This window comes from Plutella xylostella, chromosome 21 (assembly GCF_932276165.1).
Source record: "Plutella xylostella chromosome 21, ilPluXylo3.1, whole genome shotgun sequence".
NCBI lineage: Eukaryota > Metazoa > Arthropoda > Insecta > Lepidoptera > Plutellidae > Plutella > Plutella xylostella.
The window spans coordinates 3378151-3391105 of NC_064001.1; the positions used below are offsets into that span (position 1 = coordinate 3378151).

At 44.8% G+C, this 12955-nt stretch overlaps 1 protein-coding gene across 6 annotated transcripts in view; it reads left to right on the forward strand.

Annotated features, from left to right (window-relative positions):
* The window catches only part of LOC105386059 (dynein heavy chain, cytoplasmic), a 73118-nt gene that overhangs the window by 57838 nt on the left and 2325 nt on the right, over window positions 1-12955 (forward strand). For all 6 annotated transcript variants that reach the window (XM_048628774.1, XM_048628770.1, XM_048628772.1 and 3 more), the window contains 22 exons: window positions 140-355; window positions 1004-1159; window positions 1424-1597; window positions 2107-2271; window positions 2589-2725; window positions 3191-3351; window positions 3818-3960; window positions 4141-4209; window positions 4510-4683; window positions 5357-5574; window positions 5917-6085; window positions 7025-7199; window positions 7559-7676; window positions 8009-8222; window positions 8687-8759; window positions 9141-9262; window positions 9713-9898; window positions 10303-10431; window positions 10774-10885; window positions 11275-11372; window positions 12075-12203; window positions 12562-12759. In XM_048628774.1, coding sequence (XP_048484731.1) covers window positions 140-355; window positions 1004-1159; window positions 1424-1597; window positions 2107-2271; window positions 2589-2725; window positions 3191-3351; window positions 3818-3960; window positions 4141-4209; window positions 4510-4683; window positions 5357-5574; window positions 5917-6085; window positions 7025-7199; window positions 7559-7676; window positions 8009-8222; window positions 8687-8759; window positions 9141-9262; window positions 9713-9898; window positions 10303-10431; window positions 10774-10885; window positions 11275-11372; window positions 12075-12203; window positions 12562-12759 — 3336 coding nt within the window. The remainder of the gene's footprint in view (window positions 1-139; window positions 356-1003; window positions 1160-1423; window positions 1598-2106; window positions 2272-2588; window positions 2726-3190; window positions 3352-3817; window positions 3961-4140; window positions 4210-4509; window positions 4684-5356; window positions 5575-5916; window positions 6086-7024; window positions 7200-7558; window positions 7677-8008; window positions 8223-8686; window positions 8760-9140; window positions 9263-9712; window positions 9899-10302; window positions 10432-10773; window positions 10886-11274; window positions 11373-12074; window positions 12204-12561; window positions 12760-12955) is intronic.

The window sequence follows — 12955 nt, forward strand, 5'->3', positions numbered from 1 at the left end:
TGTGCGTCAATACTCCTTCCTGTTCCCATCTTACGCAACACCGCCATTTTCATATCGCTTATTTATCAGCGGTGCCAATACCACCCGCCACCATCAAACCACCCTTAAAGTAACCGACACATTTCTCCCAACACAACAGATTGAATATGCGGACATGTTGAAACGTGTCGAGCCGCTCCGCAACGAGCTCCAAGCTCTAGAAGACCAGGCTCAGACCAACGTGACTGCCGGCGACGAGGTCAGGGACCTCATAGCGCAGCTGGAGAAGTCTATTGCTTCGTACAAGGAAGAGTACGCTCAGTTGATTAGCCAAGCGCAGGCGATCAAGACTGACTTGGAGAATGTGCAGGCTAAGGTGAGAGTTGCTTGTTTATGTTGATTTAGAGTCACAATGATGTTGATTCTGAAGGCAGAAATTCTAATTTTAACGCTGTCAAACAAAAAAAATTGCTAGCATAAAATGACATTTACGGAAACAATCATAGAGTCGAATTTTAAACAAAGAAATTAAGGTTTTGACATCGCTAAATTTAAAATTTCTGCCTTCAGAATCGATATCAATGTAATTTATTCTAACTTTATGACAGACAACGTTAGATGAAGTAATAACATGATAAAAGACTATTAAATAAAAAAAATACAAACTATTCTAAATAAAATACTAACCCCCAAATTTATAGAGCTTTTAAACACTTTACAATGGGTTTAAAATTGACGTTGTGGTATACGAATTACAACTGTTTGACTTACGCAAAGAATCGAAACTTGTTTATTTCAATGTAAATTCTAACCATGTTGTAAGTTTACAATCTATGAATTTGAGGGTAAAACTATAAGAAATAGTACATACTGCCATTATGCTCTATTTCCTGACGCGGGAGAATCGGACCCATGTCACCATGCGCATAGCGCTTGGAGTGACAGAGCTTTCATAGGCGAAAATTTAACGGACATTGTGGCATCATCACGAAAGAATACGAAATAATATTTTTTTCTCTTACAGGTTGACCGTTCAATAGCCCTACTCAAGAGTCTGGTGATCGAGCGCGAGCGTTGGGAGTCCAGTTCGGAGACATTCCGCTCACAAATGAGCACGATCGTCGGAGACGTGCTACTGTCGGCCGCCTTCATAGCCTATGGAGGGTACTTCGATCAGCACGTGAGTTGCCTTTGAAACTTGTACTTGGATTATAATTAGCGGAATAGTTATGTGAATGGGTTATTTGGAAGATAAGTAAGGTTAGTTATTTCAATGGAAACTAAGCATTTATCCCTGTCTACCTGTTGATTTCAGCACCCATTCCAACAGTGGTGACCCCAACGTGATATGAGAACCCAACCTTTTGATATTCAATAAAAGAAACGTAGACATTTACAAACTCCGCTTTTAGAATAACTAACAAGCCACATTTTTCTCCCACAGTACCGTCAAAACCTCTTCTCAACGTGGACAGCCCACCTCGGCGCTGCCAACATAAAGTACCGGGCGGACATAGCTCGCACAGAGTACCTCAGCAACCCGGACGAGCGACTGCGCTGGCAGGCCAACGCGCTGCCCACCGACGAGCTGTGTGTGGAGAACGCCATCATGCTGCGGGTATGTAGCATCAAGTACCAGGCACACATAGAACCTCAGCAACTCGCCAGCGATAGACTAAAGATCACGAGAAAAGACCAGGTCGCAAATAACTTAGTCTACTGTCAGCCATGCCACTCAACAGCCACATCGTTTCATGCAAGTATGGGCTGTATTTACTTGCAGTACTGTATTTACCCGCCAAAGTACATATTAGAGGTCGATCCCAGACTACTCGTTTCAGCAGAGATTGAGATAAACTGATTGATAAACGAAATAAAATAAAATTCTTTATTTAGCCAAAAAAGTATTCACAGAAAACAATACACAGTGGGACCTGCACTAGGAAAAACCTGTAACGCGGGCTCCCGGTTCAATTTACAGCAGATTTGACAGTTTGTGATCCAAAAAAAGAATTAAACAAAGTAAAAATAATAATAATGAGCTACTCTTAACCATGCTTTAAACACATTAAAAAATAAAATATAAATAAGTATGCGTTATGTTAATGTTTCATATTTCCTCCACAGAGATTCAACCGCTACCCGCTGATCATTGACCCGTCGGGCCAGGCCACAGAGTTCATAATGCGAGAGTTCAAGGAGCGCAAGATCACGAAGACCTCGTTCTTAGACGACTCGTTCAGAAAGAACTTGGAATCGGCGCTGCGGTTCGGTAACCCGCTGCTTGTTCAGGTGAGTTTTTGTGAATTTCAACTATATATTTTGTGCATTATCATCATAGTTAACTGTTATAAATAGCCTACTCACCAAAGGAGTATTACTACACTTTGTTTCGGCCATTCATTTATAACTACTGCCTATATGACTGTCGTCTGTATTACAGCAAAGGACTGGAGGGACGGGTAGACTTTCTATGTTTTCTTGTTACTTTAGTGGCAGTGGATCTGTGGTCGGTCCAGTATGTTTCTAGTCCGAACTTTGTTTCCAGAATTTAAAAGCAATCGCAATTTTATGTAACAAGGCAAATAATTCGCTTTGTTTATCCACAGGATGTAGAGAACTACGACCCGATACTGAACCCGGTGTTGAACCGCGAGCTGCGCCGCACGGGCGGCCGCGTGCTCATCACGCTCGGGGACCAGGACATCGACCTGAGCCCCTCCTTCGTCATCTTCCTCAGCACCAGGTACCGTCGTCTAGTACCGTAGTCCGAAGAAATGTTTCAGGAGAGCCTTTTGTTAAATAGTGCTTAAGAATTTCAGAATATTCTAGAAAAGCTGCTTTATTAATTCTCCAGTGGGAGTCATCTTACCTTCACTTTAAAGCTTTATCATCTATCTTCCTTCTGCAAACACACATCTGCTACTGAGCATAGGACTCTAATTACGCCCCAAAACTCTGTCCTCGGCATTCCTCATCCAGCTACCTTCAACAATCATCAGCCACACTTTCTTTACATAAAACGAATTCACTAAACACACGTATATAGGGTTTTCGCACATAATATCCAGCTTGTGTTCGTGTGTTAAAACACACGAACACAAGCTGGATGCTAGATGGTTCCACAATTTACAGGTTTATATTGCGTTTTAGTTACAGAAAAGTGTGTGTGAAAAATTTTCACACTAATTAAAACAATTTATTCCCCCAGGGACCCAACGGTAGAGTTCCCCCCGGACATGTGTTCGCGAGTGACGTTCGTCAACTTCACCGTGACTCGTTCGTCGCTGCAGTCGCAGTGTCTGCACCGAGTGTTGAAGGCTGAACGACCGGATATTGACACCAAGCGGTCTGATCTGCTTAAGTTGCAAGGTTAGTTGGGGAAATTGAAATAAGTACATGTGATATATTGTGTACAGATTGTTAAGAAAATAACATGCTTTTGCGTTAGAGCTATGTTAGTCCTTATGAGCAATATATGAGTCAATCATATTGCATTTTTGGGGCATAAAAATAGCGAAAAATTTAAAACGTTCAAACATTCTACATATATAGAATGGACGCGTTTGAAACACTCACAGTCGGACTGTGGATATGTGGAATGCACTGAATTTGCATTTTGGATCCATTTCATTACATCACATCACTCGCATCATCAGTAAAAATAACTCTTAACACTATAATCAAAATCAAAAGGGCCTGCTGAAAACCAGGGCTGTGGCCTTATTGTCCACAGCACATGCAGAGCTGGTGCCGTTTTGACGTCATTTTTGTCTTTGTTGTTATCAGTGTGTCAAATAAATTATTCTTTCTATAATCACAAGTACGTAATCCCCAGGCGAGTTCCATCTGCGTCTGCGTCAGCTGGAGAAGTCTCTACTACAGGCGCTGAACGACGCCAAGGGCAAGATTCTAGACGACGACTCTGTGATCGCGACGCTCGAGACGTTGAAGAAGGAGGCCGATGATATTGGACAGAAGGTATGTGTTTTGTTTAAAATGTGAAATCGACATGATCAGCCAGCATAGCTATGTCCGGCCGGATATAATTCTTCTTCAATTCGCGACAACAGCAGAGATAAACTATAAAACTCATTCATTAAATTCTAAAGTCAATGTAGTTTTCTTGGATATCGCATTAAAAATATGTTTTATTTTCAGGTGGAAGAGACTGACAAGGTCATCGCTGAAATCGAAACCGTTAGCCAACAATATCTGCCGCTGTCTCAGGTAAGTTTCTTTTTTATTATAAACTGTTTCACGTGCTGTTTTCTTTTTTACCTTACAAGTACACAATAGACTTGTCCACACCAGAAGTCTCTACTATCCTCTTCCTGAAGACACCCCCACAAATATATACCCAAGTAGGAATCCTTTATAATATCTTATTTACGCTCTGTTTTTTTTTTAACTCTGTCTTTATGGACACCCCGACAAATACCTTTAAAAGCAATTCTGCCACCTTCGTCCCATTTGTCTATCAAACTATATTCAGTATTTATTTTATAACTCTCTTCATTCATCCCACAGGCATGCAGCAGCATCTACTTCACAATGGACTCTCTCAACCAAGTGCACTTCCTATACCAGTACTCTCTGAAGATGTTCCTGGACATGTTCAGCTCGGTGCTGGCGAGCGGGCGGCTGGCCGCGCTCAGCGAGCACACGGCGCGCCTGCAGCTCATCACCGAGGACCTGTTCTCGGTACGTGACGGTACAGGCGGCAAGAGAGATGCCTAGGCCACCCCAGTGCCAACACTTCCCCAGTGTTAACAACAATCTATCTAGTTTGCGCTGAGGTAACACATATATGTTTTGCTGGCTGTACACCATGGAGCAGGACACTCTGTACCAGTAATCTTTGAAGATGTTCCTGGACATGTTCAGCTCAGCGAGCACACGGCGCGCCTGCAGCTCATCACTGAGGACCTGTTCTCGGTATGTGACGGTACAGTCAGCAAGAGAGATGCCTAGGCCACCCCCGTACCGCTGATAACACATATATATTTTGCTGGCTGTACTCTGGCCGTATCTTCAGTTCATCACTGAGGACCTGTTGTCGGTATGTAACCGTCATGTCAGCCAATAATTGGGACACGAAGGGCTTTCGGAAGGATCACCAAAGCCACTGTTTTTCACTTTCGTCATAATGGAATGAACCTATCTGAACTGAATGCTGAATTAGGTGTCTTCAGGCGATGTGTTGCGAAGTCGCGCATCATTCTATCATAGGTGGGTCGATAAGACATCGGGTGACGTCGTGCTATAAAACTGTATGAGTGTATGGTTAACTGTTAATAATATGAAATAAAATTATATAAAAGTGATACCAATATTGTAACCAACTAATAAATTAACCATAATCTCTTCTCCGCAGGTGGTATACGAGCGAGTAGCCCGCGGCATGCTGCACACGGACCGGCTCACCTTCGCCCTGCTCCTATGCCGCATCCACCTCAAGGGCACGTCCGAACATTCACTGGAGCAGGAGTTCGGGGTGCTACTGCGCGGGAAGGAGGGCTCCGTGTCTGTGTCCGCGCCGATAGACGGCTTGACTCAGGAGCAGCACGACGCGGCGTCCCGGCTGGCCACTAGGTATGTAGCGTGGGACACCCCGACTGGTAGCGTAGACGGCCTCACGCAGGACCAGCACGACACGGCTTACAAGTTCTCCACTAGGTAACTTGTAGCGTGGGACCCCTCGGCAGAATTAGTGAAAGAAGTCTTCGTTTCCTTACTTTATTCTAGGACTCGGGTTCGTGAATGAAATCGCTTAAAAAGAGCCAGTCAAAACTAGTTGAAAGCCAAGTCAGACTATCGCTTTGAACAAAACGTTTTGTAAATTATTTCTAATACCTACCTTGTATGTTATGTTATTGTCAGTCTGTCAAATCAATGCTTTTTTCTTTCCAACTTACACTCCTTTCTACTCCGCAGACTAGTAGCATTCCGTCGGCTCCTCGAGAAGGCATCACAAATGCCGGAACTCTCCGCATGGCTGGCCCAAGCGGCGCCGGAGCAGTGCGTCCCGACCCTGTGGGACAGTGACCCAGCCAACCCGCCGCCGGCCCATACTACCGCTATGTATAGACTGCTGCTTATTCAGGTATGTTGATGTTGTTGTTAGTGTGTAGGTGATAAACATAAGAGGGAGGGTAGGGATGTCATCTAAGCAAGCTTGTGGGGTAATTAATACAATAGATACTTCGCCGGAGCAGTGCCTCCCGACCCTGTGGGACAGTGACCCGGCCAACCCGCCGCCGGCACACACCACCGCTATGTATAGACTGCTGCTTATTCAGGTATGTTGATGTTGTTGTTAGTGTGTAGGTGATAAACATAAGAGGGAGGGTAGGGATGTCATCTAAGCAAGCTTGTGGGGTAATTAATACAATAGATACTTCGCCGGAGCAGTGCGTCCCGACCCTGTGGGACAGTGACCCCGCCAACCCGCCGCCGGCACACACCACGGCGGTGTATAGACTGCTGCTTATTCAGGTATGTCAATGTGTTCAGACACAGTATACATTTGCTAATACAGGTTGTGAATGTTGAGACAGACATATGAGGGAAGGTACGATATAGTACAGAAACTAACTTGGCATGATGATGCCATGTTTGGCCAGCAGTAAACGGGTGACGGTTGCTGGTGAAACTATTCAGCGGTGGCCTTATCTTTCTCCAGGACCAGTCGACTCGAAAGCCGATATAGTACAGAAACTAAATGAATCACGGGTATGTTATCATCAGCCTATATTGGTCCACTGCCCGCCATAGGTTTCTTTCAAGGAGTGCCGTCAAATCATACCTAAATGCGTTTGAAAGCGATAAAAAGGTGGAAAACATATTGTAGTCTTAGTTTATGTTGTCAAAAAATGACACACTTAACCCTTTTACATGCAGTAACCAAAATATTACCGCCTTTCATTGAACAGTATTTCATTGAGTTAAGGTGGAAATACAATGAAATGTTTCAACTATGTACCTTAGAAGGGTTACCTTACTGAGGGTTAACTTAAATTACTAATTTACACATTTCCCGCAGGCATTCCGCGCCGACCGAGTCATCGCGGCCGCCTCCCAACTCGTCACCTCCGTGCTCGGAGCCAACTTCATGCCGACAGCAGAAACAGAGCTGGAGCTGAGCAGCATCTGTGAATCGCAGCTCAACGCCACCACGCCGGCGCTGCTGTGCTCCGTGCCGGGCTACGACGCCAGCGGTACGTCGCACCGTCACTACTGACACAGACTGCACCTGTAGCCAGCACAGTCATGTACAGAATTGGAGCTGAGCAGCATCAGCGACTCGCAGCTCAACGCCACTACTGACATAGACTGCAACTGTGTCGTGAAACTTGACCAATGCGTAGAAGACACGTTTTAGGTTCCATTGAACCGCATCTTCAATGTCTTCAACGTGCGCTCTATGCCGCTCTGTCACTATTCGGATATTGCTGCAACGTCGGTGGACGCGCTCTTACAATGTCGACAATCAACATCGACAGATAAGACAGAAAACCTCTTCTTCTCTTTATCATACATAATTGAATAGATTTGTAAATCATCTAAATAATTTCAGGTCGCGTCGATGACATGGCCACGGAACTAAACAAGCCTTTATCGAGCATCGCCATTGGTTCTGCGGAAGGGTTCAACCAGGCCGAGCGAGCCATCAACACGGCTTGCAAGACTGGACGGTATGTTATTGTATATGACAACTAATAAATGTGATGTTCTATCTATACCTTAGGATTAATGGACTGCCAGTATTTCGGGGCTCTTGTGTATTTTTTATCCGAATTATAATTGATAGATATTTCATCGCTCGGTGAGTCGGTGACATTCAAGCGCTATGTTTACTGCCATGCTATCGCTAGACGCATTCAAGAGTAATTAAAGTAGTACTCTTGAATGCGTCTAAATGGTCATGATAGCATGGCAGCCGCGCTCTAAGACCCTCTACTTTAACAAGCCACATTTTCTGTCTACCAATTCAACCTTCATCACACAATCCATTTCTCTTCGACAGCTGGGTGATGCTAAAGAACGTGCACCTCGCTCCCGTCTGGCTCGTCCAACTAGAAAAGAAACTGCACTCGCTCCAACCGCACCCGCAGTTCCGTCTGTTCCTGACGACGGAGATCAGCCCCAAGCTGCCGGTGAACCTGCTGCGCGCGTCCCGCGTGCTGGTGTTCGAGCCGCCGCCCGGCATCCGCGCCAACCTGCTGCGGACCTTCGCCACGGTACATATATACATACTAGCTGTACATATTATGTACATACTGGCTGCTCCTGACGACGGAGATCAGCCCCAAGCTGCCGGTGAACCTGCTGCGGACCTTCGCCACGGTACATATGCTCACGACGCGACGTCATGACTGTAATGCCTGAAGGGGCAGTGAGATGTGACTCGCAAGCAGTCACACAATAGGATGTAGCGACACTTGACATAGGGTGACAATGGCAAGTGTCGCGAATCCTCAAAATTAAAGACCCCTACGTGATACTGGGCACGGAAACCTTTGGATGAGAAGGACATCCATTCTGTTGTCGGATTTCCACAAGGTCTATCAAGGTTGAGACAGCATAACGCTCATATTCAACAAACAAGATCTATATTCTTTTAAACTTCTGTTTTGGTTGGTTTTGGTGTGATTTTTAAGGTTTTAAAGTTGCCTATTATTAAATGCAATATTTTCTGTGACAGGTTCCGGCAGCGCGTATGATGAAGGCGCCGTCCGAGCGGGCTCGTCTGTACTTCCTGTTGGCCTGGTTCCATGGTAAAAACTAAATGTTATTTACGCTTTATTTTTTTAGGTAATAAAAACTATCGTTGAACGAGGAAGCCTAAGCATAGCTATGACCAGTAGTGAACGAATGTTGGTTGCTGGTGGAATCATTCAGATGGGGCCTAATCATTCATCATAGGTGCCAATCAATTTTTAACTAATAAATTATATCAGTTGACTCGATAGGCGAGTGGTTAAGAGGTTGACCTGGGCATCAGTCGTAGTATTTCGGTTTTCTAATATACTGTTGCAACAGTAAATAAATAAATGTTTGTATAATATTGTGCTTTTGTTGCATATCAAGTTTTCAGTGAAAGAAGCCTGAGTGTAAGAAATATTTCTTCAATAACTAACTCCACACCCCCCCTCCAGGCATCGTGCAAGAGCGTCTCCGCTACGTGCCGCTGGGCTGGGCCAAGTACTACGAGTTCAACGAGTCCGACCTGCGAGTCGCTTGCGACACGCTCGACACGTGGATCGACGCTACTGCCATGGTACGTTCTTGCTGCCACATTAATCAAGTAAATTGGATCTTGAACAATCGTTCAAGACCAAGTTCGGCTTCGCAAGCCGCATACGAGGTGTATCCATCGACGGAAGCGTCGTGGAGGCCATCATCATCATTATCATCAAGTAAAAAAGTCTGGAAAGGAGTGCAGTTGATCAATGAAACCCAATTTTATATAGGAGTTTTATCAATCTTATTTTTAGCTTGTCGTGTCTAGAGCTAGACTACCGTTGGTCACCGTGGTACAAAGATGAGATGCCAATGAGATTAGCGATAGCTATCTGTTTCATCAGTTATCCATCCAAAGTGCAGTATACCAGATTGTAGTGTAGCAAATAACCTTTTTTTACTGGCATAAACCACTAATATTTAGCATGACTACCTTTTAACTTCTTACAACCTTTATCCATTTGGTAATTAACTATTTCCTCCACAGGGCCGCACAAACTTACCCCCAGAGAAGGTCCCGTGGGAGGCGCTAGTCACTCTCCTCTCGCAGTGCATCTACGGAGGCAAGATCGACAACCTCTTCGACCAGCGCCTGCTGCATAGCTTCCTCTGCAAGCTGTTTACGCCGAGGTCTTTTGAGGCTGACTTCGCGTTGGTGGCTAATGTTGATGGGGTAAGGAATCTTATTGATGTATGCTAAGAGGAGAAAGTGCATTTAATTCATTTTATTGTATGAGATTATAAATGTATGGACTGAAGATCTGATATAAGTGAACTTCATTGAATTAACTACGTCACGTGCTATACATTCTTTGTACAATGAAGATAAGTTATAAAAGTAAACAACAAAATTCAACATTTTTTTTAAATACATTGACAAAAATATGAGCTAAGGCACCGCCTTCCTTCTCTTTTTTTCCATCACTTTGTACCTATCGCCCGTCTCTTACGACAGCATCTAGCTAGCCTTTTTATAACTTATTCTTCATTCAAGTGAAATTAACTAACTAAACCTCCAACTTTCCGCCATTTACTATTCACTACTTATAGCCCATGTATTCCTAAATTATCCTGCAGGCGACCGGCAACCAGCGCCACATCACGATGCCGGACGGCAACCGGCGCGACCACTTCCTCAAGTGGATCGAGGAGCTCTCCGACAGACAGACGCCGTCGTGGCTCGGCCTGCCCAACAACGCTGAGAAGGTAAACTAGTACACTATACTTGACAAAGGTTAGATATGCCCTAGGCATACCTACCAGATTATTAAAAATGTATGTGGCGAGTCATCGCATCGTGGATAGATGCGCTAAGATGCAGCTACAACTGAAGTCGACCTACAACCCTTGTTTGACACAAGACATTCTGCACACCTCACATCCCACAGCAACTTCCAGTAGCCGAATGAATATTTTACTACTACCCGTAATTTCTATCACTCTTGTGAAAACCCTGTGAAAATTCCTTGTACTGGTCACATATAGTCTTGCTCGGTGAATACGCAAAAAAGGCACTTAATCATAATTAATATTGTATCTTTTTTTCAGGTGCTGCTAACGACTCAAGGCAGCGAGCTGGTGTCGAAGCTGCTCAAGATGCAGCAGTTAGAAGACGAAGAGGAGCTCGCGTACAACGCCGCCACGCTGGACCGCGACCCATGTAACACATTTTGGAGTTTATATTTATTTTGCAGAATTAGCGGGTAACCTTGGGCAGATTTGCGTGTAGAGTAAAATTTCGCGGGACATTATTGTTATTATCCAATATGAAATATGACGTATCGGCTGAAAGAATCAGGCATATGATTTCACATCATGTTCTGCTGAAGTTTGCCAAATAAATAAAAGCTCTACCATACTAACGATTCCTACTCCGGCAAAATGTATGGAGCATCTATTTATTATTCACGATTTCAGAGTTTGTATCATAATGAATATATTCTGATAAATTGGCAATGGGGACATCAGCTAACAAATCCACCCTGTGCTTACAGCTGGATCTAGTTAATCTTAACACATTCTGCAATATAAATGTCTCTCGTTTTCCAGTGTCATTGGTGGTGGAAGGCGACGGCAGGCCCGCCTGGATGAAGACCCTGCACCTGACGGCCACCAACTGGCTCCAGATGTTGCCCACGGAAATACCGGTAAGTACTACATACCTTCTTATTACTTCATCATTGCAATCCAATCCTCAGAGATATCTGAGTAACTTAAGTGAGCCTACACCATACATTCTTGCTCTGTCACCAAACTCTTAGAGACCTGCAGACTGCAGACTTTTAGTCGGCCGATAATTTGGTCGGGCTCTTAATCAGTATGGAGATGTATGGTAGTGCGCACATACAACGATTAGGTATCGGCCGATAAAAAAAGTTTGATGGGATTTACGATTACCTTCAAACTAAAATATCGGCCAACTATCGGCCGATGGCTAGATCAGTATGGCGCTCGTCTGCGCGCGCACACTACCCGTTTGTTAGTCGGCCGACTCGGCCGATAGTTTTAGTAGACTGTTGTGACGACTATTTAGTTGGTACAGTGTGCGCGCTAGCAACCCAACCCGACCAAACTATCGGCCGACTAAAAGTCTGCAGACTGCGGGGTCTCTTACTCAAGACAAGCGATCAATAGATTTCATTTCGATTAAGTATTTGGTGACAGTCTCTATAGCCGCCCTACTCAGTTAGTATGCTGTCAAAGCAAGAGAGCAATAGATTTCATTTCATTTAAATCTTGGTTACAAGTCACCCTTAATTTCATATACAACTTTCTATACTGAAACTCCCACGGGGATCCCCTTGACAGAAAAAAAAATCACCTCTAACCAATCTTACGCTCTATTCCAGACGCTCCGCCGCACCGTGGAGAACATCAAGGACCCGCTGTACCGCTTCTTCGAGCGCGAGGTGGCGGCCGGCGCGTCGCTGCTGCAACAAGTGTTGCACGACTTACGCAATGTTATCTCTATTTGTCAGGTAATTAGGTTGATTTTTAAATGAACGGGTGGGGGTGATTGTGATCGAAATTTAGACAAGATCATTCTCGTTATTGATTCTACTGAGTACTATAAAAGTGATATAGTAAGCTGAAAAAAGGTCAGTAGAATGACATATTTTGTTCTACGATTTTGCGAAATGTGCGAACTACTCCATAGAATATTTGTTGGTCATCTTTTCTGTTAACAATACCACTTTTGAAAGAGCCTATATAAAATTTATTGTGTGTCTTCTTTTTCTTTGCCTCGTCCCATTATTCGGAATCGGCACTCCTCGTTACTCATAAAAAATAATATGTGTACTTCTTTACATATCTAGTAACCCAACCACTCCACAGGGCGAGATGAAGCAGACCAACGAGACGCGCGCGATGGTCAGCTCGCTAGTCCGCGGCATGCTGCCGGCGGGCTGGCGGCGCTACGCCGTGTACCGCGGCTGCACCGTGCAGCAGTGGGTGGGCGACTTCGCCACGCGCGGCCGCCAGCTCGCCGCCGTGTCCGAGGCCGTGGCCGAGCGAGGTGCCAAGAGACTACAGGTGTGTGGGTGGGGATGACTGGTGTAGTGTGTAGAGTGTTCTAAATGTAAGACGGCACGATGACGTCGCGTTGAGCGGAAGCTCCACCGCTCGCTGTAGCGAAACTGGCGCTTCGAGCGGGCGCCAAGAAGCTGTAGGTCAGTGTGTGGAAGAGTTGCCTGGTGTAGTGTGTAAATAGCTCGTAGCTCCAACGGTC